This window comes from Elgaria multicarinata, chromosome 9, assembly GCF_023053635.1.
Source record: "Elgaria multicarinata webbii isolate HBS135686 ecotype San Diego chromosome 9, rElgMul1.1.pri, whole genome shotgun sequence".
Taxonomy (NCBI): domain Eukaryota; kingdom Metazoa; phylum Chordata; class Lepidosauria; order Squamata; family Anguidae; genus Elgaria; species Elgaria multicarinata.
In genome coordinates, this window is record NC_086179.1 from 39537921 (window position 1) to 39565543 (window position 27623).

At 43.0% G+C, this 27623-nt stretch overlaps 1 protein-coding gene across 1 annotated transcript in view; it reads left to right on the forward strand.

Moving 5' to 3' along the window:
• GRIN2B (glutamate ionotropic receptor NMDA type subunit 2B) overlaps nt 1–27623 on the forward strand; it is a 251713-nt gene that overhangs the window by 128070 nt on the left and 96020 nt on the right. Inside the window, exon 3 of the mRNA XM_063134659.1 lies at nt 13917–14031. Coding sequence (XP_062990729.1) covers nt 13917–14031 — 115 coding nt within the window. The remainder of the gene's footprint in view (nt 1–13916; nt 14032–27623) is intronic.

Sequence of the window (27623 nt, forward strand, 5' to 3'; positions counted from 1 at the left end):
ATCAGTCACCAGCACACCAACAGTCCATTCATTCTCTCCCATCTCCCACCTTGGCCCACTTACCATATTCACTCTATATAATTGACCTTGACAACATCATCCTATATATACATACCAACCTGTAAAATACATTATATCACATAACCTGGCATCACATAGACATGTGTGAATTTTGGTAAATTATTATAAAAAACCCAACCCCAAATTAAATTCTCACCTATCTGCACCAGCCAAATTCATTAGGGACAGACTGCTGTCTGATTTGGACAGATTGGAAGACTGGGCAGAGAGTAACAAGACGTCCTTTAACAGAGCGAAATGTAAGGTATTACACTTAAGGAGGAAAAATGTAGGGTACACATAAAAGATGGGGGATTCATGGCTTGGTAGCACTACATCAGAGAAGGAGTTGGGAGTGGTTATCGACAGCAAGCTAAACATGAGTCAGCAGTGTGAGATAGCTGCTAACACAGTTCTGGGGGGATTCCACACGTCGTACTGAGGGCGCTTCCATGCGCCCCCAGTGCGGCCCCAAAGCGATCGTGTAGCTTGCCTGGAGAAGAGACGCTCTCCACCCCGCCTTCTTCTGCCGAGCTCTCCAACCCGGCCGGCGAGGAAGTAGGTGGGCGGCGGCGGCGGCAAGGACGCCTCTTCCTCGTCTCTTCTCCAGGCAAGCTACACGATCGCTTTGGGGCCGCACTGGGGGCGCATGGAAGTGCTCTCAGTACGACGTGTAGAATCCCCTCTGGGCTGCATCAAAAAAAGCATTGTATCAAAGACGTGTGACATTAATAATAATAATAATAATAATAATAATAATAATAATACATTTATTTATTTATTTCTTACCCGCCTCTCTCTCTGGACTGAGGCGGGAAACAACACAAAATACGAAATACCATAAAATACATAAAACTGACTAAAAACATATAAAACTAACATGTTATTATTAAAAGGCATCTTAAAAATCAACAGGGTATAGGCCTGCTGGAAAAGATCAGTGTTTATGGCTTTTTTAAATTTGGGAAGACTGTTAAGTTGGTGAATCTCTCCCGGCAGGCCATTCCACAGTCTGGGAGCGGCAGAAGAGAAGTTCCTCTGGGTAACTGTTGTCAGCCTAGTTTTTGGTGACTGGAGTAAATTCTTCCCAGAGGACCTACGCACTAGTGGGACCACACCTGGAGTATTGTGCATGGTTCTGGGCACCACATTTCCAGAAGGACATTGACAGGTTAGAACAGCTTCAGAGGAGGACAACAAGGATGATACAGGGACTTGAGGACATGCCCAAAGAGGACAGGCTGAAGGAACTTGGGAGGTTCAGTCTGGAGAAAAGACTGAGGGAAGACATGTTAGTAGTGTTCAGGTATATAAAAGGGTGCCACAGGGAAGATGGTCAAGAACTATTTTGCATTGGCACTGTAATTAGGACCTGAAATAATGGGTATAAGTTACAGCTACCTAGATTTCGATTATAAGGAAAAACTTCCTAATGGTAAGATCTGTACAACAGTGGAACAAACTACTTACGGAGGTTGTGGGTTCTCCACCTCTGGAGGTTTTTAAGATGAGGCTGGACAGCTACCTCTGATGGATGCTTTAATTGGTTTTCCTGCACACTGCAGAGGGTTGGACTAGGTTATCTTTGTGTTCCTTTCCAACTCCACACTTCTATGATTCTGTGATTCCCAGCCTGGAGAAGACCACATTAGACCCGCCTGCCATGTAGCTGTTAAAGATGTGGAGTCTGTCAAAAAAGAGAGGTGGCAACCCTAATTCAGTACCACAAATGGTTGAGTACATAGTGATTCAGAGCCAGACTTCGGGTTTAGATGGATGAATCTATCGATTTTGGTTTCTTGCACATTTGCATTTTTAAATCTCAAGTTGTTTCCACCCCATTTCTGAAAGAATTTGTGAATTTTGGTAAGATCAAAAAAGTGAAGTGAAACAAATTCTCACCCATTCCTAAGTAGTGCTGGGAAGAGGAAGTTCCTGCTTTCTGTGGCTGTTCCAAGAGTTTTACTCCCCAAAACGTTCTGCTCCTTGTCTACTTACAATCTACCTTACTAAATTAATTGGAAGACAACTGAAACAATCCAGAAAAGAAGAGAGACACAGTTCAAAGAATGGTTAGTCTTGTAATGTACATGATCCTGCTTTCACTCCCCCACCCCACCCCCAGCTCTCTCTTGTTCCTATAGCAGAAGTGGCATCACATTCGACCGTACTTCTTGGGCATTTTGCATGGAATTGTTTTGCCATAAATTGTATTTGACACTTCCCAGATGTTCTCACAGAACAACCAGATGTACCTACACCTCTCATCTGTACATGCCATCAGCACCGCAGCAGCTGATGTGGCACAGAATGGTGGTGGAGTGTGGGGTAGGGTGGGGTGAGCGATACAAGGTTTGGCAGCTCAACTGTGATATGCACCAGAAAAATAGAAGACTTAGCTGGAGCTTAACTGAATCCATTTGAGTCTCTCGAACTGTACTTGCCATCTCACGAGAACAGGCTGTTCTGAGCAATTTTCAAGGTGTAGAGTTGGGTCTGAAATAATTCCTGCATGTCTGGTCCTTATGAGGATTCCTAAGCAAAGGTAGACATAGAAGCAAGAGGCTAAGGCATTAAACAATGATTGTTTGTTGAACTGAGGTGTGGGCAAGACACTGAGTTATGAAATCAAGCAGTTCTTTTTGCTTTCTCCCCCCCCCCCCCCCCCGCTGTCATTTCTAAGGGATGCCCTTGGAATACAATAGCTGTGTTTGGCGGCCAATTGTCCTTATGGTCTAAATGGGATGGGAAAAGGAAATCCTATGTTGACATACATTTCTCAAGAACTTAAAAGTATGCAGGTGGATCTCAGTGCTCTCTATCTTTAAGAGCTAACCACAAGTGTTACTTTATACCAACTCATCTGTCATTGCAGTTTCTCACACCGTTTCTCCCAAATCTTCCAAATGCCTTGGTTTCCTCTGAAGTATGCTTTGCATATCTAGCCAATAATCAAATTGCATTTCTGTTTCCTCCTTTCCTCTTGTTTTACTTATTTATATGTCATACCCAACCATTTGAAGATAGAATGGTATGCCCCCTCCCCCTGGACACTAATACTGGAGCAATGAGTAGTAGTGTGATTTTTCTCACTGCCTGTTTTAGGGGGAAAAGGGCCAGTGCTGGAATAAGCCTGAGGTTTTCAGACTGGCTGTTCATGGCTCCCAAATGTAACAAGTACTGACAAAACACAAGTGTGTGTACGTGTGAGTGTTTAAGTGTGAGAGTGTGTGAGGGAGACCTCTACTGGCTAAACTGAGGCATTTTTCAAATTACCTTGACAGTGCTATGGTTTAGGGGTATCTCCGAATTTAGACATAATCCAGATCGCTATCTGAGGTGATATTAAGTAATGATTGCTTGTTTCAAACATTCATTTTCATGTTAACTCCATTACTAAATTAATCAATGTAAACTGTCATTATTGCTCTTCTGTAGCCTCCAAGTCGTTTCATGGCTGAAACGATCAGTTCCAGCTTCCCTCTCTTTCCTGCACTTTTGCTGTTGCCTGCTTGGACCTCTACACACACTCACATTGTTTTTAGATCTGGAGATGTGTAGAACACATGATGCTGCTTCCTCAGTAATCTGTGGATGTTTCCAATATGACCAGGGCTGTTGTATATACCGTATCCTTTCATGTAATGGTTGATTAGAGTATGGCTCACTATGGCAGATGCCTGCCTTCTACTGTCAGAGTTTGAGTACATCTAGTCCAGTAATGGTAAAGGCTTTCTAATCTTTCAAGCAGGGTGCTTTTCCAGATCGGTTTCCTCATATATATTTTAACCAGGATTTGAAACTGAGGCTTTCTACACTGGGAAAACATGTAGTCTACCCCATTGAACTATGGCTCCTCCCCAAGTACACATGCTTCCAATCAATTTCCACCCTTAGAAGTATATTCATACTGCATGTAGTGTTGCTAGGGGTCCACTGAAGCTGCCAAGAATCCCCCCCCCCGCAGCATGCCAGTCACTAGGACAACTGAACTGATGTGGAGAGAGGGGAAAAAGACATGTGAGGAGCACCAGGAGATGGGGATGCTTCATTAAAGGTCTGTGATCCCAGAGGTCTCAGAGGGGATGGGGCAAGGAAGTACTTCTTCACACAGTGCATAGTTAAATTATGGAATTCACTACCACAAGATGTAGTGATGGCTACCAATTTGGATGGCTTTAAAAGGGGTTTGGATAAATCCCTGGAGGAGAAGGCTATCAGTGGCTGCTAGCCATGATGGTTATGTGCTATCTCCACTATCTGAGGCAGTATGCCTGTGGGCACCAGTTGCTGGGGAACATGGGTGGAAGGGTGCTGTTGAATCACGTTCTGCTTTGTTGGTCCCTGGTCGACAGCTGGTTGGCCACTGTGTGAACAGTGTTGGACTAGATGGACCCTCGGTCTGATCCTGCATGGCACTTATGTTTTTAAGTGATGTACATGCTGACAGCTGTTTGAAACCTCAGCAGACAAGATCAAAGAAAGACACTCACACACGGCACACTGCCTAGGGAGCACAGAGAGACAGCCAAGAGTGCCTATCTGTAGGAAAGTTGTGGGGACGCCTGGGCAAAGCAGTTGGTTCGTCCACATCATGATAATTAGAAGAGAATGTGGGTGGGAAGTCATTCCAATAAACAAGGCATGGTGGATGAGCAAGAAAGAGCATCCCTCAGCTATGAGGCTCCCTAGTGATTGCCCAATGGAGGTAGAGCCTGCCCGGCTCTTCCCACCCTTTTTGATGGTGAAAGGACTGAAGGCCGAATGAGCAGAGAGAATGTACATTCCCCTTAGCCAGGAGTTGTTAGGAGGAGGCATGTCCAAGACTCTAGTTTTGTCATTGTTTGGGCAGTAGTTCATCAGCCAGTGTGAATTGAGGAAATATCAACAAGAAGCCCATGGAGGACTTGTATGGGAGCTGCATGAAAGGATCGTGGTTAGCAGCTCAGTCCCTTAAGTGACCAAATCAGCAGAAGCAAGAAGGAGCCTGTTTGTGCTACTTTGACTGACAAAATGAATACCTGAAGATATTTAAGCCTTCCTATATACTTCTAAGTAGATGGTAGAGGCAGCACAGTCATCATGTGCTCAATAGGCATCTCTCATAGCTCCCTTCCAAGGTCCTGTGTCACACATGTAGGCAGATGGAGCACATCTGAAGAGGGTGCTTCTGCATGGAATTTGACAGCAGCTGGGAAATTGCCATAGGCAACTCCTCTCAAGCCCTAGGATTCATGGTCAAGGTTGTAATTGAAGGTTTAATTTAATAGTCTTCCTGGACAATGCAGCACCATTTTGATGCTGAGGGCCTGTTTGTTACTGGAAACAGTACTGTCTGTTTGAACAGTTAGTATTGGCTGTGTGCAGAAGCACACACATCATTGGCCTGTCATGATGGTGCTGGCAATATATGGGGTGGGCAGGGGGCAGTCTCAGGAGGTGAAATTGCTGAAAGTAATAGAATTGTCTTACCTTATCATGCTGAGTTGAGGCTCCTTGTGAATCTAGAATATTTATTTATTTTAATTTATTTTCAAAATTTGTATACTGCTTCATATCGGAAACATATTCTAGTGTGGTGAACATAAGTAAAATAATAAAAGGCAGAAAGTAAATAATCCATAGCAGTGTGGCAGCTAGCATGCCAAGTTACATTTACTCAGCTGGAAAGGCTTTGGCCTGTGGTGGGATGGGATGTTGTCTGCTATGGATTATTCACAAAAGATCAAAACACCATTAAAATTACGCTTTTAAAAAAACAAACACAGAGGCCAATAAAAACTGTGGCTGTCAGTTAAGGAATGCTTCTTGGAAAAAGCTGTTTTCAGGTGGCACCAGAAGCAACACAGTGATGGTGCATGTTTGACGTCCATGGGCAGGGAGTTCCAAAGAAAGGGGGCCACCACACTGAATATTCTTCTCCTGGTGGTCTCCAATCCCCAGATCATGACTTCGAGTGCTACTCCACCAGTGCTCCCAGAGGAAGAGTTGTTGGTGGGGGGTAGGGTCCATCAGTGCTGTCTTGCTGATGTCCACTGAGGCCACCAAGGAAGAGTCCTCCAGGGAGAAGAGGAGAAAGTTTGGACAAGTGTATCAGCAACGTGTGGGTCACCTGGGCAATTGGGTTCACAAGAGCACCGAGGGAGTGGGGAGTGGCTTTATTGCCAGGCAATGGGTGCACTTCCTAGCAGTGCCAGAGGTCCAGGTGTCTCACGAGCTGGGGAGAGGGGCAATCACTGTGCCTGCCAGCAGCTCTTTAAAAGCCTGGCAAGCAATGACACGGGGAGACTGTGCTCTACTACTCTGAAAGCATGAAGAGCAAAGCAGGGGCACAGTGAAAGAGGACTAAGGGTGCTGTAACCTCCTCCCCTTTTCATACTGCAGTATGAAAATAAAGTTGGACAACTGTTTAGGAATTCCTGGGATTGAAGGTAGTCTGAATCCCAATATAGACTTCGTTGCCTTTGATCTGTAAAGTCCCTAAAGTGTATATTTGAAGCAGGAATTAAAAGAAAATATCAGTCCAGATCATCATAATCATTAGGACTGAATTCTTTCAGAAAGTTTTTTGGAAGTCTCTGGGAGCAGAGAGTTAATAAGACAAAACGTGACCCTTTTATTGTTTGTTTGAATCAATACACATTAAAATATGAACTGGGCTTACTGCACCCAACAGATTCAGAATGATTTAAAAGCTTCATATTATTGCAGCATCTGTTACCGGCATAACTACAAAAAAGTTCGGAAGTCATTAGAGCCCTCATCCAATCCTTACAACCTACAACTCGTGTCTTCAATCATGCTAACATTACTTCACCCACATTTACCACCCACTGCACACATGGTTTCTGTCTCCACATGCCTTCTGTCTGAGCTCAGGAATTGGGCTTCTTTCCCAGTTCCTTTGTTGTCAACCCCCCCTTCCCCATGGCAAACATCTGAAGTGTGGGGGACAGCAGTTCAATGACATTTGGGTTCATCAGTGCTTTTGTGCATAAATCGCTAGTTTTGCAGATATTGCTGTCGTTATACAGAAAGGTCCCTCAAGCACTGCGTCTTTGGCACAAACATTTGTTCAGGCTGTGGCCATTGTTTTGTCTCTTCACCGCTGCATGTTGCCCATCAATATGTCATACACATTTCTTCTCATTCAAACCTCTCACCCAGGACTGCTACGCATACCTTTGCTTTCAAAGGCTTTATTGAACGGCTTGTGAGGGAAGCGTCCTTTCCCCTCACTGCTCACCATACGCCCCCACTGTTCGTTCCATGAGCGCCTATTCTTCTTATAACTCCTGCAGCTGCAGGTCCCCTCCAGTCCTCTATGTTGACTGCCTTGCAATAATGGAGAATTGAAGCCTGTGACAGAGATGAACAAGACCATTTATATCAATTATACTTATTGAGGGAGAATCATGTGGGGGTTTTTGGTGGCGGGTTATGGAGTTTAATCAGGTTTCTGTTTATAATATTATTAGAAAATACAAGTTTGTATATTTGTGTGTAGTCTGGAGTTTTCTGCATGGGGATTGTGTTGGCAAATGATGTTGAAGGAAACGACGTAACATTTCAATGAGGGAACATGTTTAAATATTTGGTGTGTACATATTTTCCCAAAGAATTAGAGAATTCATTTGCACTCTGAAGCATTATCATGCCAAATGGGGAGACTAAATCCTATCAGTGAAATGTGAAACCACTTTGAGTGCAGAGCTCAATATCCTTCTCCTCCCTCAGGACACACAACCAATCCTTCCCCACCCACCCAAACCATCCATATTCATTCTAAGAAAGGCATTGCAAAGCAGATAAGGGCCAGTTGCAAAATAGTTGTGCTGGCCATTTGGTTTCAAGCCAAAATGATTGACTGATAATAGCTGTAAGAGATCCCTTGCTGAGTTCTGTGTACGTTACGCACCCTCCAGGTTGTGATGTTGAAAAACACCAGGAATTGATCACTCTTGAGAGACAGGGAGAAATGTTTACTATTGATGCTTCATTACATTCTTGTAATTGAACTACTGTTTCTAAATGCTGAAACATACAACTGCAAACACGATTGCTGAAATATGAGTTCACCCTAAATCATGATAAAATTTGGATGCTGTCCCTTAGAATCTTCACAGTTTTCTAATTACAGTCTGAGGGTGCTTAGCAAATGGCACCTAATGCTCTATCTGCAAATCTCAACTCTTCACTACCTGGACAGGCAAATAGCCCATGAGGGAATGAGTATAAGAGTTCTGACTCTGATTTTTAGCAAGGAAAATAGACACTGTTACAAAAGACACGAAACTAACTTTAGATGGTGGATAACCAATTTTAACTCACTCTTTAAAGCTGTCTTCCCCAAACTGGTGCCCTCCAGATGTTTTGGACTACAACTCCCAGAAAACCCCAGCTAGTCCAGCACATCTGGAGTGCATTAGGTCGGGGAAGGACACCCAAAGAAAGAGGCCAGCTCAGATTCCCCAGACAAAACATGGAACAATGAGAAACAAATGTTCATGGCCAGCCACTGAATCCCAGAGACCTCCTCTGCTGTGATCAGCTTCACTATAAGAGAGGAGGAAATGACAGAGTGTGCAAAGTCCTAGGTTCCTCAGGTGCCTTATCATCTGGGTCCAGCATCTGGCAGTGCAGATGCCAAAGTAACTGGTGGCACACTATTTGGTATATTTTGCAAAATGCCCATGATTTTGAGCTGTATATGCATGGTTTCCCTTTCCTTGGCAATGGAATAATTCCTAGTGACTTGCACAGAGCAGGCTTACGGCCCATTGTATACTTAATTATGCACATATCTCATATCTATCTTCCTATCTATCAGCTTAATCACATATATGTAGTGTGATAATGTGTTTCCCTTAAAACAGTCATGTAATGAGACTTTCTGGTTCAGTGGGATGAGCCAAATGATACAAATGTGAGAATATAAAAAGTGATTTCTCACAAGCCACTGAATTATGAAATATACATTTCTTGACAATCTCCATTGCTGCTTAGAATAGACCATGCCATTTTTATGTTAACCCATTTCTACTTTATTTTGTTGTCACACACTCACATTTATATACAGGGAGGGAGAGAGAGAGTTTCATCTTGACTTATTAGTGGGACAAATCTACTATACAAAATCAGTTATTTAGCAACTTGTGTAGAGACTTTTAGAATTTGTTCTCTGCAGACAGCTATGCTAGCGAAATCTCTGTCATAACACTGGAATATTTTAATATCCTTTATTAAGAGCAAAATTTATTATAGGAACTATAAACCTACCTGGCCTATTGCCAACACAATAAACGTGTTGAATATAAACTTGTACTCCGTAACCATTCTTATTTTATTCAAAAAGTGTCATACATATCTAAATAATGTTCTTAGTTATTAAAATGATACTGAAGGGCATTTCATTCCTACATAAATATGTTATTTATGACCCTTACTGAGCTGCCATTCATAAGTTTTGTTTTGGCAACAGCTGCTATTTTTATATATATGTTTCCATATGTAATCCTTATTCTATACATCTTGTTCTTGGGAATAGATTCCTGATGGATATATATATATATATATATATATATATATATATCAGTCAATCAATCAATCAATCAACATATTTGAAGCTTTACAGTATACGCTCCAATCTTAGTTGAATTTACTTCTGAGTAAGCATCTCTAGAATAGGATTGTACATGACTAAGGGAGAAAGATTGTTCTTTAAAAAAACATTGGGTTGGATCTAGAATTGCCCATCTGTAAACAGGGTTTCATCCTTCCATTCACAGAAGAGACAGATCCAGTGGAGGCTCTTGCAGTCTGAACGGGTGGGAGGCTATTTTTACCAATTCCCCCTTCCCTCAGCAGCCCCCAATGCCACCCCCTTGCTGAGAGTTCCTCAACACCGCCCCCCCCCGAGAAGCTTTTCAGGGGGCTGCAGGACAGGAAGAAAAGTGAAAATTGCTTCCCCCCTTTTTGCATTCCATGAGCGTAATTCCACTTATTTCACTTCATTTATTTCATGCCTGTTCCAGCCAATGGCCAAAGCTATCTGGGTGGTTCACAAAAAATACAAAACAAAAGCATAATACAAAAAATGTTAACATTCAAAATGTAAAAACAGCTGTTTGTTTGTTTTTAACAGACCCCAGAATAGCTGTTTTTATAAGGATACTGTTGTTTTTATGCTTTTTATGTTTTTAAACTTTGTATATTTGTTTTTAATGTTTACTGTTTTTAACTTTTGTAAACCCCCCAGAGAGTTTTGGCTATGGGGTGGTATATAAATGCAATAAATAAAAATAAATAAAAGTTACAATCAGATTCTGGGATCTGATAAAACAACTGGTACTAAAATCCCATCATATGACATCAAATATCTGGGAGCAGAGGACAGTCTTAACCTAAAAAGATGACAATGTTGGCACCAGGGCAGACTCTGTATCCAACCCATGATTAAAATATAGAAATTCAATCAATTAATATCTTAACTTTTTATTTTACATAAAAAGTGGAGAAAAATGTGCCTGATTTCATCAATAATTATTTGAGTTTTGAGTTTTGAGAAAAATGTCTCTCATTCTAATATAATTAGTTAATTTTGATGAAGTATATTCACTTATTCCCACTGTCTACTAGATATTGCTTTCCAAAATGGGGCTTGCTTCTGAGTATAGATGTATTAGATTGTACTGTAAGTTAAGCAATTCTACGAGAAGGAAGAGAGAAGGAAGAGAAAAACAATATAGTTATTTGTTGGAATGAAAGCCTTTTTGGCAAAATAAGCACATACTTCTACAAATTTAGCATACTTATGCTGCAATCTAATACACAATTACCTGATAGTAAGTCCCAGTGAACTCAATGGGACTTACTCCTGAGTAGCCATGTATAGGATTATTCTGCTAAGTATATATGAATATGTGTATATATTTATTGAATACTGTTTGTGTAATTACTTTACATTATTATTAATAGTATTTATCTATTTAGAAAATTAAATACCAATTAGAAAAATAATTTAAACTCAGTGCTTACCTTGAGTTGTCAAAACGCTATAAATACTGCATCTGTACTAGACAGAAGATACAACCTCTGGAGTTTCCCCCTATACATGCTCACTGTAGTTTTTACATCTGTTGTATTCTATTTCTCAAGAAGAATGAAGCTTACAGCATGGCTGGTGAAGAAACCCATTCCCCATTCAAGATCACAGCCTTGTGAGGCCAAGTTCAATTTTCAAAAAAAGTTGCGAGAGAGTGACACACCATGGAATATACCATTCCCTCAGAAATAGTTATAATTACTGAAAATGCAGCTTTTTCTTTCAAATTGGTTTGAGAATGACCTGAGCACAAATGACCTGCCGCCCAGCAGAACTTTTCAGAGTTGTTCGGGGGCTATTAGATGCTGGCCCCAAGGACATTGTAGAATTCTCTGAGGACCGCTGTAATGAATTTGCCAGGCACTTCCAGGACAAAATCTTTGACATCCATCAGGACTTAGACTCCAGTGTTATAGCAGTTGTATCTAGTGAGGTGTCCAGAGCGCAGGCTTGTCCTGTTTTCTTGGATGAGTTTCAGTTGGTACAGCTCGAGGATGTGGACAAGGTGCTTGGACAGGTCCGCGCGACCACCTCGGTACTGGATCCTTGCCCCTCTTGGCTAATAAAAGCTAGCAGGGATGGAACAGCCGGCTGGGCCAAGGAGGTGATTAATGCCTCTCTACAAGAGGGAGTAGTCCCAGACCGTCTCAAAGAGGCGGTAGTGAGACCACTCCTGAAGAAAACTTCCTTGGACCCGGAAAATCTTAGTAATTACAAGCCGGTAGCAAATGTTCCATTCCTGGACAAGGTCCTTGAGCAGGTGGTTGTGGGCCAGCTCCAGGCACTCTTGGATGAGACTGATTATCTGGATCCATTTCAGTCGGGCTTCAGGCCCAGTTTTGGCACGGAAACAGCCTTGGTCGCCCTGTATGATGACCTATGTCAGGAGAAAGACAGGAGAGGGAGTGCGACTCTATTGATTCTCCTTGACCTCTCAGCGGCTTTCGATATCATTCACCATGGTATCTTTCTGGGACGACTTGCTGAGCTGGGAGTGGGAGGTACTGCTCTGCAGTGGTTCCGCTCTTATTTGGCGGGTCAGTTACAGAAGGTGGTGCTTGGGGAACATTACTCGGCCCCGTGGACTCTCAAGTATGGGGTCCCGCAGGGGTCGGTTTTGTCCCCCATGTTGTTTAACATTTACATGAAGCTGCTGGGGGCGGTCATCCGGAGCTTTGGAGTGTGTTGTCATCAGTATGCAGATGACATGCAGCTCTATTTCTCCTTTTCATCTTCAGCAGGAGAGGCTGTGGATGTGTTGAACCGGTGCCTGGCTGCAACAATGGACTGGATGAGGGCTAATAAATGGAAATTCAATCCAGACAAGACTGAGATGCTTTTAGTAGGTGATTCCGCTGACAGGATGGGGGGTGTTCTACCGGTTCTGGATGGGATTGCACTCACCCTGAAGGAGCAGGTTTGTAGCTTGGGGGTTCTTTTAGATCCATCATTGTCACTTGAGGCTCAGGTGACCTCAGTGGCACGGAGTGCCTTCTACAAACTCCGGTTGGTGGCCCAGCTACGCCCCTATCTAGACAGGGATAACCTGGCTTCAGTTGTCCATGCTCTGGTAACCTCCAAGTTAGATTACTGCAATGTGCTCTACGTAGGGCTGCCTTTGAAGATGGTTTGGAAGCTGCAGCTCGTGCAAAATGCAGCGGCCAGATTGATTTTGGGAACCAGAAGGTTTGACCATATAACACCTGCTCTGGTCCGTTTGCACTGGCTGCCTGTATGTTTCTGAGCCCAATTCAAGGTGCTGGTTTTGACCTATAAAGCCTTACATGGCTTGGGACCACAATACCTGATGGAACGCTTCTCCCGACGTGAATATACCCGGTCACTACGTTCAACATCTAAGGTCCTCCTCCAGGTGCCTACTCCGAGAGAGGCTCGGAGTGTGGCAACGAGGGATAGGACCTTTTCGGTGGTGGCCCCCAGACTATGGAATGATCTCCATGACGAGGCTCGCCTGGCACCAACGCTGCTATATTTCCAGCGCCAGGTTAAGACTTTCCTCTTTGCCCAGGCATGTGGCGGCACATCTTAATCACCCACATGTTTAGTTTTTTAATGGTTTTTAATGCTTTATGTGTGTATGTTCTGTGTTTTAGAATTTTAAATTTTGTATACTTGTTTTTATCTCAATTTTAGAATTTCTGTAAACTGCCCAGAGAGCCCTGGCTATGGGAGCGGTATATAAGTGCAATAAATAAATAAATAAATAAATAAATAAAGGCTGCAGTGCTACATCCACCGACTTGGGAGTAAGTCCCACTGAATTCAGTAGGGCTTACGTCTGAGTCATTGAGAATTGTGCTGTATCATACCCCTTGTGAGCACATTTAAGCTAGCTGCAATTAATAATCCCAACATGGATTATTCACAAACATTATGATGAGAAGAATTAAGTGCCAATTTGTGTATTTGCACAAATATGCTAATTAATGGCTTTACCAATCAAAACTTGGCATGAGCCACTGAACAAAGTGATTGTCATGGCAGCAGGGGCCTTTTCATGAAATAGGTGAGGTCTGTGCAGCCTGTTTCTTTGGAATTATTCCCCACCCCCATAACTATTCCAGGCTAGTTATTACATGTATTCTCAAGTGTGTGTGTATGTGTGTGTATGTTTTTGTTTTACTATTCAAATTGTTTATCTTTAGTGAAAGAGACTCCTGGTATTCTTCTCAGTGCACAAGCCATGCAGCCTAATTTTGTCCTATGTTTTCTCTCTCTCTTTCTTCTCTAGGTACCTGATTAATGTTACCTTTGAAGGAAGGAATTTGTCTTTCAGTGAAGATGGCTACCAGATGCACCCCAAATTGGTTATCATCCTTTTGACCAAGACGAGGACGTGGGACAGGGTAGGATACGTTTGGTAACTCTCAGGCTAGGATTGGGGGCAGAAGACGAAAAATGCTCTTCTAAGGGCCTGTCTTGAGGAAGTTGATCTTGATAGTTCTTGACCAACTCAGAGGTTCAGTTGGGACAGCTGGTTATTGGTGAACTGAATAACACATAAGCATCTTCGGTTAAGTGCAGATCACAATATAACCCTTGCTTCAGTTTGTGTAAAGCAGCCTTCCCCAACCTGGTGTCCTCCCAATGTGTTGGATGGACTACAACTCCCATCATTCCCTGACATCATGTAAGTCCCGCTGAAGTCAAATCATGAGCAGGATTGCAACATATGAAAGGAGCTATTTCATTTTCGCTTAATTGGCTATATTGAGACCCTGTGGTGGGAGCTGGTTTCATAGATCCTCAGCAAAATCCTAGATGACCACAATAATGTCATGGTGGTAATAAATGCAAATAGTGTACACTGTAAGGCCAATCTTATCAAGCCCATATTTAGTCCAGAACCTTTAGTATGCTAGATAGAATGCATGGCCAGATCATATTCTGCTCAGCAATCTTCTCTTCTAGAGCCACCCCTCTATTGCAAGCAAAATTGCAAGCAAATTTGAAGATCTCCCCATAACAATCAAGTATATTTTTACATTTAAAGTATGTGTTTGTAAAATCAGGATATATGCATTTCCATCAATACTCAGCCATCCCTAGTTCAAGACCTAGTCTATTGGGGTCCAAGAAACCAATAGCCACCGGGTGAAGCATCTTTCAGATCCTTCCCTCAAAATAGAAATTTCGGCAGTAATTAACTCTGGAATGAAATATAGATTGAACAGCTGCAAGGCTGCTACTTGCCTAGTGCTCATGTACTATCCTGCTACCTTCCCTTTGAACATAATTGGAAATAAGAAGTTGCTAGTTGTTGCAGATCCTACCAGCTTCTTCATACCAAGTGCATTAATATTCACAAATGCAGTTTGTGTATAGCCTATAGACCAGTGAAAACCAAGCCCACTGCCTCTAATGCAAGAAGCGTTAGCCTCACTTGTCAGGTATATATCAATAGAGAAATTAATTGTAAATGTGGGCCCAAAAGGCCATGACATTCAAATATTGGGTCCCACCTTTTACACTTACTTACTTATTTACTTATATATACACACACACCCCAATGGGAGATAACACTTCATGCATCTAATGAAATGGGCTCTGACCTATGAAAGCGTATGCCGCAATAAATCCATTAGTCTTTAAGGTGTCACATCTCTTTGTGTGTGTGTGTGTGTGTGTGTGTGTGTGTGTGTGTTTGATGTAACAACATGGCCACCCTCTGCAATTTGTCACCATTGGTAGTCAAAAAGTCAAAGAAAGACATATAGAGCTGAGCAATGCTTCATCAGCATACTGGTGACAGCTCAAACAGCCTCATGTATATTTTAAAGAAAATGAATGACAGAAGGAATGACCCACTCAAGAAACACAATGCAGACAAGTGGATAATGAGTAGTCAGCTATAACGTCTTGCAGTGCTTTCCCTGGATGGATGGATGGATGGATGGAAAGAAGGAAGGAAGGAAGGAAGGAAGGAAAGAATCAGATGCCATCAGTCCTGGAATGTAATGCAACCCCTTGGATGCTAGCCCTAGCCTCCCCAGCAGTTGTTGTTATTATTATTACTATTATTATTATTTGTATCCCACCTTTTCCCCCAATACTGGGCCTCAATACACTTGATCAAGCCTGGCTAGACATTTGCCCTTCATGTTCACCATAGTTGTATCAGTTTCATGGAATTACCTTATCTCAATAAGATCCTCTATGATCTTGTCTCTCTTTACAGACTTTTTGCCAAAAAATTAGCAAAGTAGAAATACAGGTTCACCAATCATTTCTCTTAAAGAAACTATTTCTGTGTACTTAATCTAACTTGCTCTGAAATGGTTATGATCACACTGGCAGCAGACATATGAAGGGTTATTCCAGGGCTGTGTTACTGCAAAGACCCCACTGGAGTTGGAGACTTGGTTGATTTACACCAGCCAGAAAGCCCTGCAACAACTACAATCTGCAAAAAGTAGCAATTCCAGGGAGTGTTCTCTCCCCCCCCTCTCCCATTCTCCAAATAAATAAATCCTCCAGTTTGAATGCAAGCTTAATAAGCAAGTCTACCCAGCCTTGATCTGGTAACTATTTTAATCCATTCACATAATGCCCCAGAAAATACTTTGAAGCACATGGTGATGTTCTACTGCTGAAGCTGAACAAGTCTAGCTGTTTAAGCTGCCTAGATGAGAGACCACTGGGGAATATATGTAACCGCAGCTCTAAGCTGTGCAAAGAATGAGTTGGAAGAAATAATAATAATAATAATAATAATAATAATAATAATAATAATAATAATAATTTCACTGGGTACATGTATATAGCCAAAACAGCCCCATCCATTTATTTATTTATTTAAAAAAAAATCTGCATTGCCCAACAGCAAGTTCTCTCTTGGCAGTTCACAACAATTAGCAGCAATGCAAAGATTTAAAATACAAATTTAACAAAACAAAACAGTACTTGAAAGACTAAAATGTCTGGAAAAATAAGAAGGTCACTTGGTCCTGGAAAGAGCACAACATAGGCACCAGGCGAACCTCTCTGGGAAGCTTGTTCCACAACTGGGATGCCACAACAAAAAAAGGCCCTCTTCTTAATACCCACCGGCCTCACTTCCATTGGTGGGGGCTCCAGGAGAAGGAGCACTGAGGATGATCTTAAGGTCTAGGCAGGCATATATGGGAGGAGACAATCCTTCACGTAACCTGGCCCCAAACCATTTATGCCTTTTAATGTTAATACTAGCACTTTGAATTGGGCCTGGATATGGATGGAAAGCCAGAACAGATGGAAAAGTTCTGTCAGAATAAGATCACATTGGCCAGTCCCTGTTAACAATCTTGCTGCTCTATTTTGGACAAACTGAAGTTTCCAGACCATTTCCAGACCATGTATAAATACATTGCAGTAATCCAGATGAGAGGTTACTAGAGGATGGATCATTGTAGATAGGTTTTCTCTGTCCAGATAAGGTTGTGGTTGGTATATCAGCCTAAGTGGATAAATGGTTTTCATGCCACCAAGTCCACCTGTGCCTCTCTTGACAATGCTGAATCCATGAGCATCCCCCGAACTATGAACCTGATCCTTTAGGGGGAGTGAAACCCCCTTCATAATGAGTTGAACATCACTTAGCGGGGCAGACAAACCATGCACTAACAGTACCTTCATCTTGTCTGGACTGAGTCTCAGTTTACTGGCTCTCTTCCAGTCCTTTACTGTGCCCAGGCACTGATTCAGAACGTCTACTGCCTCACCTAGATTTGATGAAAAGGAGAGCTGGAGCTGGATGTTGTTGGCATATTGTCACCTTATCCCACACCTCTGGTTAATCTCCTCCAGCAGTGTCATGTAAATGATGAATAGCATGGAGGGTAGAATAGAGCCCTGTGGAATTCCATAGCATAAATGCTAAGGCACAGAGTAATAATCCCCTAGCACCAGTTTCTGGAATTGGCCATCCAAATAGGAGCAGAACCACTGCAGTGCAATGCCTCCAACTCCCAACCTAGACAATCTATCCAGAAGGATACCATGGTTGATGGAATCAAAAGCTACTGAGAGATCCAAGTGAATCAACAGGGTCACATTCCCCCACCCCTTTTCATCCCCCAGGGCAACCAAGGCAGTTTCCATTCCAAAACCAGGCCAGAAACCCGATTGAAATGGATCTAGTTAATTCAAGACAGCCTGGAATTGGCCAGCAGCCACCTGCTCAAACACCTTGCCCAGGAAAGGGATGCTGGCTACTGACCTATAGTTGTTAACATGATCTGGGGCCAGGTTAGGCTTTTTCAGGAATGACCTAATTACTAGCTCCTATAAAGAGGCTGTCACCACTGTCTCTCTAATTTACAACTTCCTGAGTCATCTCTGCATTCCACAGAATGACCTTGGCTTTGCCTGGAGCACCAGCCATACCAGCAGGGAAATACCCCAGAGCCCTCTGGAATCCATTGGAATCCATTAGCCTTTGTGAGCGGAGCATTTTACGAGGTCTCTCACCCTTGCAGAGGGGGAAAGCAGCTGACAGTGGGAGATGTGCAAGTGAGATCTCCATGCACAAGTGGGAGATCTTAGCAGTGTTGAGGGAACCCCAAAGTTTGCAGAAGTACATGAAATCTTTCAGGCGAAGGAAAGAAAAACCTACAAACTTCACTGGAGTCTGAGCATGCTCATTGGGCATTAAACGTTGACTGACTGTTGGGATATGGAAAGGAAAAACAGGTATGTCTGTGGGGGAATGGAGTGTCTTGGAATAGGGCATGGCTGGCTGGAACCCTAAACAGGAGCACTCCATACTGCAACATTTTTTTTTACAGGTCCCACTTATTAGAGAAATAAATAAATAAATAAATAAATACATTCAGATCCCATTGCCTTTTCTCATATGAAAATGGTTCCATTTTCTTCATGCAGTTGCTCATGCAGATCTCCTTTACTGAATCCCAACAGAGTGCCTGAATACTCTTACTGATACCAGAGCAAACGTCATGTGGAATATGTTTCTTTATGCAGAGCGCAAGCTGTACATACCTCCAGGATAACTGCATCAATAGGTTTTAGGAGTCTGTCATGATAATCTTCCTGTTGTGCTTTTCTAACCAGCTCAGAACACAGTGGACAGTTTCTCATGACATTTGGGGGCTTGGTCTATGTAGTGATGTTAAAAACAACAACAACACCCAACCCTACATCAGGGGGACATAGAATTAATGTGTCCCTTTACTCATTTTGAAGACTTCCATTGCCTGCTGAGCCTCCCCACCCCCCAATCTAGCTCACTGTGATTCTTTGCAAAATGAATTACGAGGTGGGCTTAAATTGCACTTGACTTCATCTTAAACTTTCATGAACTTTGTAATGTTTTCAGCATTACAACAAAATAAAGGAAATAAAGACATTCTTTTCTCTGATGTGTAATTGCAACCCAGGCCGTTGCTCGATGAGGAGTTAGCCCGGTGTGAGGCCCGGTCTCCCTCCTGTGCATCCAAATGACGCACAGGGGATCCCGGGGTCAGGCCAGGCTAAGTCCTCCCTTGAACCGGGATAAGCGGATTTGCTTATGGCCCAGCTTTTCCATAGCCCCGGCCTGCTTGCTTACTCGCGAGTAGCCGGGAGAAGCCACGGACTGGGCACAGCATTCCATAGGAGCGCTGTGCCCATCAGGCCGGGGGGGGGGGAAATCACGGGGGGGGGGAAGATGGGGGCTGGGGGAAAGAACGGACCCGGCAGGAGAGATGCGGGGGAAAGAAGAACGGGGACAGCCATGGCGGACGGGGACAGGGGAAGAATAACGGGGACAGCCATGGCGGACGGGGACAGGGGAAGAAGAATGGGGACAGCCATGGCGGACGGGGACAGGGGAGGAAGAACGGGGACAGCCATGGCGGACAGGGACAGGGAAAGAAGAACGGGGATGGGGGACAGCCCTGGTGGACGGGGACAGGGGAAGAAGAACGGGGACGGGGGACAGCCATGGCGGACGGGGGGAAGAAGAACGGGGACGGGGGACGGGCATGGCGGACAGGGGAGGACGGATGAGCAGGGACAGAGCATGGCAGACGGGGACAGGGCATGGCAGACGGGGACGGGCATGGCGGATGGGGGAGGACGGGCGAGCGGGCAGGGGGGCATCAGTCATCGTGGGGGGGAAATCAGGGGGAGCGGGCCCCCCCTTTTTTTTAAGGAACACTTACCTTTTTCGTGGGTGCGCTCCTGCGCACATGGCCCTTTAAGATGCAAACAACTGGAGCACGCGACGGGGCTTTCCCTTGCCCCGTCGCGTGTTTACGTCTAGCTAGGGGCGATGGCGCGCGCTAGCTGCAGCGCGGCCTCGCCCTGACTCCCGACCGCATTATCTGGTAGGTCTAGCAAGGCCCCCATAATCCCAATACTGTGTGTGTGTGTGTTGGTAAGAGATCCCCTCGCACAGATTCCTCATAGCAGCGTGAGGCTAGGCCAGCACTGACCAAGTGATACATATGACATAGTCTTTGAAAATAATTTCTCTTCACTTTGCAAGGCTGCCTTGCAATGACCTACAACTGCTGTTGCAGTTGTTTTGTTTTTTTACTTGCTACTGGTGTTTGAGGGCTTTAAACTTGCTTCTGATGGCAGGAGAATGCTGGTGCTAGCTTTCCACCTGTGGAGCTGCCCATGGTGGAGCTTCTCTCTGCAAGTAGAGGTGGGAGAGGGACACTTCCACTAGATCTGAACCCCTTCCAGTGAGCAGCATTGGAGGGTTAAATTGCACTGTTAAGCATGGCTGGTTCCCATGAAATCAGTGGAACAAATTAACCATGACTAGCTTAAGTCCCAGTGATTTTACGGGACTGAAGCAGGACTAAGTTAGTCTGTACCTGGTGCTTTGATCCTTAGGTTGCAAGTTGTATTTGCAGTTATTTTTACTTGTTCCCTGAAACGCTTTTGCTAATTTATGCCAGAATGTCTAGGCATCCTGACCAGATCTTTTCAAGAATCACAGAGGCCTGGAAAGGCATCAAGATCCATAGTTGGTTGGTACAAAAACTTTTGTAGTTAGGTTCTGAAAATAAGATACCCCCGCACACGCAAAAAGAGCCAAAACCATGTTCTTAAAATTGCTATAATGTAGCTTTCTGTAAGTAAGGTAGAATGTACCACATGCTACTGCATCCTATTTAAACTAAAAACAGTTGGTTGGTTTTTTTTCTATATGCCAAAAATACTCATTGGAAGAACACTGTCATGCCAAGCCTCAAGGATGCAATATCTCAGCAGGTTCCTGGGACTTTTAATAAGTTATGAGATGTGTTTTCTGTTAAATATGTGTTATCCCTTGTGCTCTCAGTAGAAGCATGAAAGCACTGAACATCTCAAAGTTTTGGTGACCTTCACTGGTAGGACAAGTCTGTGTTTACTAGTCTTGAGCAAGACTAGTAAATATATCTCATATCTTCCTTCTTCCTTCCCATCATGCTTCCTTATCCTATTAAAGAATGAATATTTTTGGGATGGGGTCGGGAATGATGTTGTGCAAGAGGAGGCTATACAAGGGGAAGCATGGATAAATGGGGAAAAGTGACTGGCCATCTTTGCCTCCATGAGGGCTTGTAATTCATATTGGGTCAGATCAGACATAACGCCTTGGCATTATGTGAACAAGCCCTTTACTCACACACTCCGTCCTCCCCTCATGTACTCCAATTTTCTCCTTAACTTGCAATTTAGAGAGCTTCAGCTATGGGGTGGTATAGAAATGTAAACAACAAGAACACTAATATAATAATAATAACTGTATGCCATTACATCTGAACATGGCAACATATGATTTGTGCAAACTCTAGTTTGTCTGCAAACCAGATTTTCAAAAAACAGTTTTAACTATGGTTCCCAATCCTGATTTGCCTGGAAACCATTGTTTTGCAAACCATTGTTTGCCAAGTTTGGATTAATCAGAAGGAAGGAAATCAGAAATATGAGACAAAGGAGCCATGAGCATAGGTCTCATTCATGTAAAGACACTTATGGTCTGGCATTATGTTTGAACCGAACCATTGCCTTTGCAGATTGCTTGGCTACATTGATTTCGTATTCCTCAAGAATTTGTAATTTTAATATACCAGTTGGTTCCCAATGAACACAGTTCATGGAGAAATATCAAATCACATGAAAGGTTGAACGTATGTAAAGGTATACAGGCACTTTTAAATGTTACTTTGTTAAATTTAAGAGCTGGAAACTTCCTTTATGAGAAATAATGACTTTGACTGGGTTACTTTTAACTGTAGGTGTCTCTTAATCTCTTCCTGATTTGTTTACAGTCCATAGGTTACTGGCATATCATTGTACTTTGGCCTACACCTGTGTTTATAAGGGTGCACAGAGACTTTTTTGCATTCATATTTCATTTTGCTCCAATTTGTAATTAATTATGTTTCTTTAATTATGATTGGCATTTTTGATATTAAAAATAAAACTTTAAAATACATTGTTTATAGATATAAATAAACTCCCTAGTTTGAAATATAGTGAAAACTGTTGTTATTTCTGGAATCTGCATGTCAAGAGCTTTCCAATGAGGTACATGCTTCATGAGAATCAGTCAACAGAATGGCAGTCCAAATGGGATGACCAACTAACTCCATATGCTTTTTTGTAGGGGTTCATAAATTCAAGGATTTTGGAAATAACGTGATTGATTTTATTAATTTTCTTAGTATAAAATGTTGAATTCCCTTTGCCAATCATGTAAAAATTCCTTCCATTCATTAGGAATTAGTACTCACTAGCTTGACTCGTGCAGAGAGCATCTGCGTGCTTAGCATTTATTGCTCAGTATCATAATTTTCTTTTATGCACACATGGGCGGCTGCTGTGGTCTTCCGGGTGTGTGGCCAACCGGGAGTCCATTGGACTCCCTTCTCCCAGCCATTCCCCCTGCTCCCTTCTCCCCTGCTCCACCCACTCACTACCAGCCACTGTCCCTGTTCGCCTGCCCGCCAACCTGTGGGACTTACTTGAGGCCTCTGTGTGCACCGTCGAGTTGCCTGGCCTCCTCTACATAAAATCTCCTTTACAACACTAAATGTATGGCAGCCCAGAGAGGAGGCTGGGTGGCTGACTGGTGCACGCAGAGGCCTCATGTAAGTCCCGTGGGTAGGTGGAGCTAGCCATTGGGCAGAATCGGCCCAAAGCGGTTTGGCTACTTCGGCAATGATATGTTTCAATGTCAGCTGTATCGTGTTGCTTAGCAGTTCTTCTCATAGCTCGGCACCTCTAGCATGCCACAAATTGCTGTAGCGTTTTATATACATAGATTATTACAGGAAAGACTTACTGCGATACATGCTTCATGCCCTCTCAGCTTTCTTTTATCACCTATTCATGGGGAGAAATCCAGTCCAAGAAAGAAACTAATTCAGGGATTAGGATGTTAACATGGAATGTGAGGGCAATGCTTCGCCAGATCATTTTGTGAGCTTGGGCAGGTTCCTGTATCTCAATTACCCATAGTTTGCAAAGCCATAAGCTGGAGATGCTTTCACATTAAAGAGGGCAATATTGGTGATAGGTACAAAGAAAGATATGCATTGCCTGGATTTTGTCATTGAAACTAATGCTTCTATAGATGACTGATTCGCTTAAACTGGGACTACAGTTTAACATTGTTAGCAAGCAGGAAAACACTATCATCTTGATTTTATGGCATATCAACTGTCAGAGAATTGCATATTGTGCTTTGGTCATATAACATGTCTCTGTGGATTTATGACTAATTAAGGCTAGTTAATCTTATACTCTGTTCTCTGGAGAATTCACCAGATGTGAGGTGAATTATTGACTGTCAGAAACAGTGAAGATTTGTGTGATCTTTTTGATTCAGTCTGTAGTATAGTTGCATAGTTATTTTGATCCTAAAGTAACTTCTTAAGATTATAGTAATTGACCTATCACAGGGGTGGACCAACATAGTCTGTCATCCCTGGACAGTAGAACACAATTTTCCTCATGGCATGTGGAGATGGGATGTGCTAACTGAATGTACCTACCCTGATCAAAAGACAGAAAGAGTACAGGTGGATCCTACAGGTTATGTAGGACAATATGAATGGTAGTAATAGACACAAGGTTTTCTCAGCAATTATGAGGTTGAAAAATTACCTTTTTAAAGGCACCATTTCCAGGAGTCTCAGAGACCCTGTTGACACATACGTGGATTGTATGGGATTGTTTCATGCATTTTGGGAAGCTCTGTCTTTTAACCACATTACCCTCTCCTGTAGTAATAAGATCAGCCATTCTCTTTGGTCAGGAGAATTGCCTAATTACTTGAGTTGCCACTGAATTTGATCCATATTGCAAGAGCAGGCTAAAACCAATTTAAAAGGTAACATATCCTATGTCTGCCAAAATAATATTGTTTTCACTTCTCCATACAGTACAGTACAGGGGGAAATGAAACTTCCCTTAGGAGGCTCTCTGGGCCCCACAGCTGGAAAAAGTTTTTTGTGCCCACCTGCTGCACAAAAGACACGAAGAAGGCCATCAGAAATGGACCAGAATCTTTGGAAAGAATGATCAATGATTTATTTTAGTCTAAATTTCAAAGCCAACCAACCTATGTACTCATTAATCTGCACTTCCCAGGTTAATGTGCACATATCCTTCAGATTACATAGTTCTCTGAATTTTGTTATGTACCAAAGTATGTACAAAATACATGTACCAAAAAAGGTACCAAAGTATGTACAAAATACATGTACCAAAAAGGTACCAAAGTATGTACAAAATACATGTACCAAAAAGGTACCAAAGTATGTACAAAATACATTTAGAAGTATGCATTTTGTGAGAAAATACACACAGATTACCCCCCCGCCAAACCTCACAGATTAGTACAGAAATAGTATGAAACAGATTTTTCAAAGAGCAGATGTGAAACCGACATGGAATGGAAATAGACTGATTGGGCCATATCAAGCATGGTTAAAGGCACCCAGAGGTGCCAACACCAGTGAGGCAAGGTTACAAGCAGGGTTGAGGCCAATCAGTTCCATCCTGTTAAATCAGGTCAAGTCTGGTAACATCAGATCAGGTTTCAACAGGTTAAAACAGATCAAGTCAAGCCAGGTTAAGTTTGGTTAGGTTTGCAGAGTTACAAGACGAGCATTATCAGACGAGCGCTTTATTGCATGCTTGTTACTGGCCACTCACAGTTTTCGTGGGTCCTTTTGATGCCCCTATCTGCCTTCTGCACCTTTCCTGCTCTTTCTGCTATATTTTCCGCAGCAAAATATGACCCAGTAAATTCATTTTTTTAAAGCGAAACGTGCCAACATTTCCTGCTGTGGGCAGGAAAAGCAGGGTTCTAAAAACGCCCACTGAATGGGCCACGTGGTCATTGCTGCTTCCTCTTTGTTCCCCTGTGTGAAGAAAGAGGAAGCTGCTTGTCCCTATTGACGGTAGGGAAACATGATCCCCCACTCCGGTCTGATGATGCTCAAGACCAGGCAGGGTCTTTCAGGACCTTGATCAGCTCCAAGTGAGCTGAGATACAGGAGAGCTATTAACTCAACAGTCAAAAGCTTACTGAAGCCTTATAAATCAAGGCCAGCAGATCCAGACCTCTAGTTAGCCTCTGACCATCAGCTGTTTCTTTCTTAAAGAGCTATTGCTTGATTTTGTAGCTGCTGGCTCCTAAGGCTGTAATGGGGGAGTGTTCTCTGCTTCTGAGGAGTCAGATAAAGCCACATCTTCTGGCCTGGAAGGTCCTGATATGGCAGGGGACGGGTTAATGGGGGACATCTGCTCTGTCTCCAAGTTCTCTTCAGAACTGGAGTGTGGGGGAGTGCAGTTAGGGAACATGACAGATCTCTCCACCAGTAGTTTTCAGGCAGGTTCGTATTGGAGAAAGTAATATTTAAGGAACTTTTGGGTCCTAGACAGTTCAAGGCATTTAAGGTCATAATTAAGTGTACGGAGGTAGGTTGAGGAGAAGGAAGGAAAAAACTGCTGATTTTGTTAAACACTGGTTTGTGATTGTATCAATTATGCCATTTTGTCATAAGGAAATACCTAGGTTAAAGGAAGGAAAGGAAAGGAACCTCTCGTGCAAGCACTGAGTCATTACTGACTCTTGGAGGGATGCCAGCTTTCGCTGAAGTTTTCTTGGCAGGCCTTATAGCGGGGTGGTTTGCCGTTGCCTTCCCTGGCCGTTATTGCCTTCCCCCATCTAACTGGGTACTCATTTTACCGACCTCGGGAGGATGGAAGGCTGAGTCAACCCAAGCCGGCTGCCTGAAACCAGCTTCCGCTGGGATCGAACTCAGGCCGTGGGGAGAGTTTCAGCTGCAGAAACTGCTGCTTTACTGCTCTGCGCCACATCAAATATATCTGATGGCAACACTATTTTAACCCCTGCCTGACTCTTCTTCCTACTCTCCTATAAAACAAAACAAAAACATAGCAACAATAAGGACCACCAAATTTTGGAATATGTCAAAGGCTAAAACATGCCACTGGGGGCAAAACACCAATTCTTAGTAACATTCAAAGCTTTTTTCTTTCTTTTTTCAAAAGGGATACATTCAGTCATTGAAATGCAATAGGATCCTGAAGAATTTTGGAAGGGTAGGATTTCCCATGCAGTTTCTCAGTTTCTGAAGTGAGAAAAGGGAACTAGTAATAAAACTCCTCAGGCATGTTCTACACATCCCTGCTAATTATTAACAGTCTCTGCAATTCTTGCATAGTTTGATAGAATCAGGCTGGAATCCTATACACATTTACCTTCAAGTAAGCCGTATTGAACTAAATGTTTGGAGGCTGCTTTGGGGTGGCTGAGGGTGAACAAGTTGAGACTTAGTCCAGACAAGATGGATGTACTATGGCTTGAGAAATGATAGAGTTTTAGATAGGGTTGCATTCCTCTTAAAAGACTGAATGTATAGACTGGGAATCCTTCCGGACTCTGTGCTAAGTGGGGAAACTTAGGTGGCTGCGGTGTCCAGGAGTTCATTTGACCAGCTTAGGGCTGGTATATCAGCTGCAGCCCTCTCTGGAGAGGGTGGAACTTGCCTCAGTTATCCATGCACTGGTGATGTCCAAGATAGACTACTCTAATGTACTGCATGTGGGGCTATCTTTGAAGATGGCTTAGAAACTTTAGCTGGTGCAAAACTGAAGATGGCTCAGAAACTTTAGCTGGTGCAGATTGTGTGTGCGCACATGTGTGTGTTTATTGTATTTTACACTGTTATTTTTATGAAATTGTCTATTTTATTGTTGTAAGCTTCCTTGGGAGGACTTCTGCCCAGAAAGATGGCATAGAAATGTTTTAAATAAATGAATAAATATTTTAAATAACTATAACAACAACAACACAAGCAAAAGCACATTGTTCATGCTTCCATTTGCTTCTGTTAGCTGCCAGTGAAGAACTTGCTAAAATAGAAAATGATTGTGCGTATAGGTATAAGATATAGTATAAAATACGGCTGGGCAACAGGTGGTCCTCTAGATCTCTTGGCTTACAACTCCCATCATCCCTAGCTAGCATTGCCAGTGGGGAGGGATGATAGGAGTAGTAGGCCAAAACATCTAGAGGGCCACAAGTTGTATACCGAGGTTCCAATAGCTTTCACCTTGGATGCTTTTGCTGAAACATAATGTCTATTTAAATAAGAATGAATGAACTAATTAATAAATAAGCAAATAGCCTTTAGCTGACACCACATGATGCTGATTCTATATAGCTCTCAGCCAGGCCTAGCAAAAACATCACACTACGCTGCAGTGTTTTGGAACATTCTGATGGCATTAAAAGGAATCCTGTGTGAAACACAGAGCCTTGTGTTGTTCTGAGTTTGAGTGAGTTCTGTTCAAAATAGACTTGGAGATATAGGCCCTTTCTACACCTAAGGATTATCCCAGGAAAATTGAGGGATCATCCCTGCCTGCTCCTGGGATCCCCTGTGTGTCATTTGCATGCACAAAGATGATCCCAGGACAA